This window comes from Mustelus asterias, chromosome 11, assembly GCF_964213995.1.
Source record: "Mustelus asterias chromosome 11, sMusAst1.hap1.1, whole genome shotgun sequence".
Classification (NCBI taxonomy): Eukaryota; Metazoa; Chordata; class Chondrichthyes; order Carcharhiniformes; family Triakidae; genus Mustelus; species Mustelus asterias.
Window position 1 is genome coordinate 100,898,136 of NC_135811.1, and position 7,208 is coordinate 100,905,343.

The following is a 7,208-nucleotide window of genomic DNA, read 5'->3' on the forward strand; positions in this document are numbered from 1 at the left end:
GTCTGCATGGGTTCCCTCCCACAGTCTGAAAGACATGCAGGCTAAGTGCATTGACCAGGCTAAATTCAGTATGTTCACTGCCCTCTGGGTTACAGGTGATGTGTGAATTAAGAGTCCCTTGGGAGCTCGGAAGCAAGGTTTCCTCCGGGTGCTCTGGTTTCCTCCCACAGTTCGAAAGGCGTGCTGGTTAGGTGCATTGGTCGTGCTAAATTCTCCCTTCGTGTACCCGAACAGGCGCCGGAGTGTGGATTTTTGCAGTAACTTCATTGCAGCGTTAATGTAAGCCTATTTGTGGCAATAATAAATAATCTTCAAAACTTCAATTTGTGAGGTATGTCAAGTCCGGCAATTGTTGCCAAGTTTGCAGGTGGTTGGCAAGGTCACCTGAGCAATGCTGCCTGCTACCCGGGGGGACTGCAAAGCACTGGCCCGGGTGTGGGACAGATGAGATTGATTGGGGTTCACTGGCAGTACTGAAGGATGTCCGTCCCAGCTTGCTCTTCCTCTGCACTGACTCAATTACAGTTTTGCTTTCCTATTCTCCTGCAGATTTACGTCGCTGCCTTTGTGGTGTCGGGCTATGCTTCCGCTTACTACAGAGCAAGGAGCAAGCCATTCAACCCTGTCCTTGGTGAAACGTATGAATGTATAAGAGAAGATAAGGGTTTCCAGTTTATTGGAGAACAGGTATTTATTTATCATCTCCACCGATGTTCTCTCGATTTCCTCACCTCTCCTGAAGTTGGGGAGGTTGCAGCTCCAGTGGTGTTTCTGAGATTATTCTTTACTTGTTCTTGGTATGTAGATGTCTCTCCTAGGCCAGTATTTAATGCTCACACCCCCCCGCCCCGAATTGCCCTTGAGGAGGTGGTGATGAGCTGCTGCGTAGAACTGTCGCAGTCCACGCGGTCTAAGTACACCCACAGCACTGTTCGAGGATTTTGATCCAGCAACAGTGGAAGGAACGGCGCTAAATCTCCAAGCCAGGATCGTGGAACTTCCACCATGGGAGCATAGCGGTTAGCTCTGCTGCCTCTCAGCGCCAGGGATCCAGGTTGACGTCAGGCCTCGGGTCACTGCCTGCATGGACTTTGCACATTCTCCCTGTGTCTGCGTGGGTTTCCTCCGGGTGCTCCGGTTTCCTCCCACAGTTCAAAGATGTGCAGGTGAGGTTGATTGGCCGTGCTAAAATTGACCCTGGTGTCAGGAGATTAGCAGCGTAAATGCATGGGGTTGCGGGAATTGGGCCTGGGTGGGATTGTGGTCAGTACAGACTCAGTGGGCCGAATGGCCTCCTTCTGTACTGTAGGGATTCTTTGGCGGTGTTCCCATGCACCTGCTGCCCTCGTCCTTCTAGGTGGTAGCAGTCATGGATCTGGAAGGTGCTGTTGAAAGTGTCTTGGTGAGTTCCTGCAGTGCATCTTGTAGATGGTACACACCGCAACCTCTGTGCACCAGTGGTGGAGCGAGGGAATGGTTAAGGTGATGGATGGGGTGCAGACCAAGGTTGTGAGCCATTTTGAACTAACTTGTCTTTGGAAGATGTCATTGCTCTATCCAAATGATCGAATCCAAATTTGTGGTTTTCAGCAGGCGGAATTTGAAACCCAATAGGAACAGGGGCTGTGCTTTGTTTGTTTTTCTCCCTTCCCTATTCTTTCCTGTCTCAGATTGAGTAGCAGTCCCACCGTTCCCTTCCCAATGGCTTCACAGCCTGGGATCAACTCGCTGGGCATCAGCAGACTACAGACCGTGCTGGAAACTGCCAGGCGTGATTTTGCACAGTAATTCCTGCTCTTTTCCACTGTGGTGGCTGATGTTTTAACCCCCAAAGAACATAACCAGCTCCACACCAACAAGCCAAGTCCACCTTTGACACTAATGTTTTTGGGAATGAGAATCGGTGGCGGTGTGGATTATTCATCGGATTTCCATTGCGACGTTCAAGAGCTGCTTCATCAGATAAAACACATTTGTTATCTGACCATTATCAGACCAGGGTTGGTGGAACATGCTGTGTGCAAATTGGCTGCCGTGTTTTCTGCGTTACAAGGGTGACTACCGTTCAGAAGTACTTCATTGGCTATAAAGTGCTTTGGGATATCCTGAGATTGCGAAACGTGCACCATCCAAGTCTTTTTATTGGGCCAGCAATAGTTCTGAATTAGAACTTTGAATTTGAAATCTGAATTTAGTTCTGCCACTTTGAACGTGCCCTTGGTTCACCACCTGGTGGTGCTATAGACTGCAGTATCGCCTGAGCCTTTCCTCATAGTTCCTGCTACACATTTCCATCGACACCGCAAACCGCCGGCTCCAAGTGGAGAGGATCTCCAAGAAGATCGCGCATATCGACACAGACATCAAGTTTCTACAAAGGTGCAAGAAAGCGCACATTCCCAACAGGTTCTGATTGGTGAGAAGCGATACTTGAAGATTTGCGGCAAACTGACTGAATATTATTTATTTATCAGTGTCACAAGTAGGCTTACGTTAACACTGCAATGAAGTTACTGTGAAATTCCCCTAATCGCCACAATCCAGCACCTGTTCGGGTACACGGAGGGAGAATTTAGCATGGCCAATGCACCCTAACCAGCATGTCTTTTGGACCGTGGGAGGAAACCGGAGCACACAAAGGAAACCCACGCAGACATGGGGAGAATGTGCAGACTCTGCACGGACAGTGACCCAAGCTGGGAATCGAACCCGGGTCCCAGGCACTGTGAGGCAGCAGTGCTAACCACTGTGCCACCCTATAATTACAATTGTTGATCTAACCTTTATTGATCTTTCTCTGCCCCTCTTTCAGTTGAACTCGGTCAATAGCGCATTCACCTCCGTTCAGAGGATTGGGGCCATAATCTGGATCTCTCCTGTGCAGTACTAATCTGATTTGATTTATTATTGTCACATGTATTAACATACAATAAAAAGTATTGTTTCTTGCACACTATACAGACAAAGCATACCATTCATAGAGAAGGAAAGGTGAGAGTGCAGAATGTAGTGTTACAGTCATAGCTAGGGTGGAGAGAAAGATAATGCAAGGTAGATCCATTCAAAAGTCTGATGGCAGCAGGGAAGAAGCTGTTCTTGAGTCGGTTGGTACGTGACCTCAGATTTTTGTACCTTTTCCTCGATGGAAGAAGGTGGAACAGAGTATATCCCAGGTGCGTGGAGTCCTTAGTTATGCTGGCTGCTTTTCCAAAGGCAGTGGGAAGCGTAGACCGAGTCAATGGATGGGAAGCTGGTTTGAGTGATGGACTGGGCTTTGTTCACGACCCTTTGTAATTTCTTGCAGTCTTGGACAGAGCAGGAGCCATACCAAGCTGTGATACAAACAAAAAGAATGCTTCCTATGGTGCATCTGTAAAAGTTAGTGGTGAGAGTCGTTGCGGACATGCCAAATTTCCTTAGTCTTCTGAGAAAGTAGAGGCAGTGGTGGGCTTTCTTAACTGTAGTGTCGGCATGGGGGGGGACCAGGATAGGTTGTTGGTGACCTGGGCACCTAAAAACTTGAAGCTCTCAACCCTTTCTACTTCGCCCCCATTGAAGTAGATTTTACATGCCTTCACCTTGTAGCCTGTTCTGTCTTGCAGACCTTGCCATAGTCAGCGGAGAGCTAGCCTGGGACCGTAGCTTGGTCCGGTATTGTCTTTTGGTACCTTTAATGGATCTCCTTAGATCATATCTGCATTTTTTGTATAGGCACAGTAAGAAGTCTCACAACATCAGGTTGAAGTCCAACAGGTTAATTTGGTAGCACGAGCTTTCGGAGCACTGCTCCTTCATCAGGTGAGTGCAGAGTTGGGTTCACAACAGGGCATATATAGACACAAACTCAATTATTAGATAATGGTTGGAATGCAAGTCTTAACAGGTAATCAAGTCTTTACAGGTGCAGACAATGTGAGGGGAGAAAGGATTAAGCACAAGTTAAAGAGGTGTGAATTGTCTCAAGGCAGGACAGTTAGTAGGATTTTGCAAGCCCAGGCAAGTCGTGGGGGTTACAGGTAGTGTGACATGAACCCAAGATCCCGGTTCAGGCCATCCTCATGCATGCGGAACTTGGCTATCAGTTTCTGCTCGGTGATTCTGCATTGTCTTGTGTCTTGAAGGCTACCTTGGAGAACGTTTACCCGAAGATCAGAGGCTGAATGCCCTTGACTGCTGAAGTGTTCCCCGACAGGAAGGGGGGAATACTCCTGCCTGGTGATTGTTGAGTAGTGTTCATTCATCCATTGTTGTAGCTTCTGCATAGTCTCGCCAATGTACCATGTCTCGGGACATCGTTTCCTGCAGCGTATCAGGTAGACAATGTTGGCTGAGTCGCAAGAGTATGTACCGTGTACCTGGTGTATACGTCAGGGTCGCCTGACTTGAACGCCTCAGACCTAGACTTCAGTAAGCAGTGGATATCCCTGTTCATCCATGGTTTCTGGTTGTGAATTTGCTTCTTTGGCACGCAGTCTTCTACAAACTTACTAATGAAGTCAGTTACTGTAGTGGCGTACTTGTTCAGGCTGGTCGCAGAGTTTTTTAAAACTGACCAGTCTACTGACTCTAAGCAGTCCCATAGGAAATCATCTGACTCAGGCCAACATTGCACGACTTTCTTTGACGGATTCTCCTGTTTCAGTTTTTGCTTGTGAGCCGGGAGCAGGAGCACAGCCTTGTGGTCTGATTTGCCAAAGTGTAGGTGGGCAATAGAGCGGTAGGCGTGTTTGATATTTGTGTAGCTGTGGTCTAGGATGTTGGGGCCTCTGGTGGAACAGGAGACGTGTTGATGGTATCTTGGTAGGATGCTCTTGAGCATCCCCGGCCACGATGAACCAGGCCTCGGAATGTTTTGTCTCGAGGCTATTCGTAGTGATGTATATTTCGTCCAGCGCGGTCTTCACGTCCGCATGGGGTGGGATGTAAACTGCCATCAGGGTAACGGCGTTAAACTTCCACGGAACGTAGTAGGGGCAGCATTTTAGCGTCAGGTATTCTAGGTCCAGGGAGCAGAAACTCGCCAATATTGCTACGTCTAAGCACCACGAGGTGTTGATAAGGAGGCAGATCCACCCTCCCCTGGCCTTGCCTGAGGCCACTGTGCTTCCATTCGGTGGATTGAGAAGCCCTCTGGCTGCAGGGCACTGTCTGATGAAGCAGGAGTGAGCCATGTCTCCGTGAAACAGAGTACACAGCAGTCTCTCAGTTCCCTTTGAAAGGTGAGCTTTAAGTTCGTCTAGCTTGTTTTCCCAGAGGTTAGACATTTGCAAGGAGTGAGCTGGGAAGGGAGGGGAGCCTTGGGATCGCGTTGTTTCACACTCAGCTACAGGCCTGCACATTTATCACGCTTCTTGGAGTAACTGCTCCTTTCCCGGCCTGGGAGATGGTGAGAGCAGTATGCGGTGTTAAAGGTATAGGTGTATCCAGTGAGGAAGTGCTGCATTGCTGGAGGTGCAGCCTTTCAGACGAGCTGTTAAGCCATGCTCCTATCTTCTAGTTCATAAGCATAGAGTCCCACGAGAGTGAGCAGGATGGTCTGGCCACTGTCCCATCCTGGCTGGCCTGTTTGCTTACGTAACGATCACGATGCCCATGGAGTTTTGAGACATTTTGATAACGTGACCAGCAGATCAGGCAGTAGCTGGGGAGAGGAAAACCTGTCCAATATTTCAGGTCACACGTTTTTTGGGAACTTTCAGCCTTTCCCAAGTTGTTTGCTATCAGCTGGTATTGTGAGTTGCAGTTGGTTTGAAGGAGGAATGTCAACCCTTGGTTGGCGACTCGCACTGTTTAACACGGGCATTTTGTTTTATTCATTTGTGGGACATGGGCGTCACTAGCTGCCCAGCATTTATTGCCCATCCCTAGTTGCCTTTGAACTGAATGATTTACTAGACCATTTCAGAGGGCAGTTGAGAGTCAACCACATTGCTCTGGATCTGGAGTCGCATGTCGGCCAGACCAGGTAAGGACGGCAGATTTCCTTCCCTAAAGGACATTAGTGATGGGTTTTTCCGACAATGGTTTCATGGTCATCATTAGATTCTTAATCCCAGATATTTTTATTGAAGTCCACCACCTGCCGTGGCAGGATTTGAACCTGGGTCCCAGAGCATTAGCTGAGTTTCTGGCTTAATAGTCTAGCGATAATACCACTAGGCCATCGCCTCTCCTTGAAACGAACCCTGAACCCCAGCAGAATCGGGTGCTGTTGAGATATCTGTGCTGAGGCTCTCCGGCAAGAATCTGAGGTGTAAAGGGTGGGATTGTCTGGCCGCGCTCTCCCCAAGACCAGAAAATCCTGCACGAGGTCAATGGGCCTTTTGCATTGTCTGTGTCCCGCCCGCTACGATTCCCGGGGTGGGCGGGACGGGAAAATTCTGACCAAAGGCTGTCAGATGAGGTACCGGCATCTGTGGTACTGCAGCTCACCAAGAGGGAGAGGTAAGAGGGAGGTAGCTGTGAGGAGAGGTGTACCGTGATCATTTGACTCACACAGATAATGCTGTCCATCCTAACTAGTTGTGTTGTTTATTGCAGGTTAGCCATCATCCTCCTGTCTCTGTCTGTCATGCTGAATCCGCAAACTTCCTCTTCTGGCAAGGTTAGTTTCTTTGGCCGTGGCTGGGGAAAGGGCTTAATGAGCGATTTGAAACCTTCGTTATGGAAATTAAATCTAAAACTGTCATGGGGGTAACTACGAGTCACTATTTATGATCGATCGCGTGCTTGCTGGAGGGACAGGTGCATTACTGATGCAGTTCGGTGGTCATTAATAAATGGTCTTGCTGCCTGCTAAAAACACGAGGTACAAAAATCGAGTAGAATCATAGATTCCTACATTGCAGAAGGAGGCCATTTGGCCCATCGGGTCTACACCGACCACAATCCCACCCAGGCCCTGTCCCCATAACCCCATGCATTTACCCTAGCTAGTCCCCCTGACACTAGGGGCAATTAAGCATGGCCAATCCACTTAACCTGCATATCTTTGGACTGGGATCGTTGTCACTGCAGGTTCAATGGGCTGAATGGCCTAATTTTCGCTGTAAGGATTCTATGATACTTGGCTGCAACTACATTTGGTGAGGTGGGGGAAGGGTGAAGGATACTGGATGGAAGTGCAGGCTCCTTTCCAGCTCTTCCTTTTCTACCGTTGCTTGACTGGGTTGGCAAAAAATGTCGGAACTCTAAGGCACGTAAGGCTG

At 48.7% G+C, this 7,208-nt stretch overlaps 1 protein-coding gene across 5 annotated transcripts in view; it reads left to right on the forward strand.

Annotated features, from left to right (window-relative positions):
• Nucleotides 1–7,208, forward strand: part of osbpl7 (oxysterol binding protein-like 7) — a 99,964-nt gene that overhangs the window by 75,016 nt on the left and 17,740 nt on the right. For all 5 annotated transcript variants that reach the window (XM_078224117.1, XM_078224121.1, XM_078224119.1 and 2 more), the window contains 2 exons: nt 550–687; nt 6,541–6,604. In XM_078224117.1, the coding sequence (XP_078080243.1) occupies nt 550–687; nt 6,541–6,604 (202 nt within the window). The remainder of the gene's footprint in view (nt 1–549; nt 688–6,540; nt 6,605–7,208) is intronic.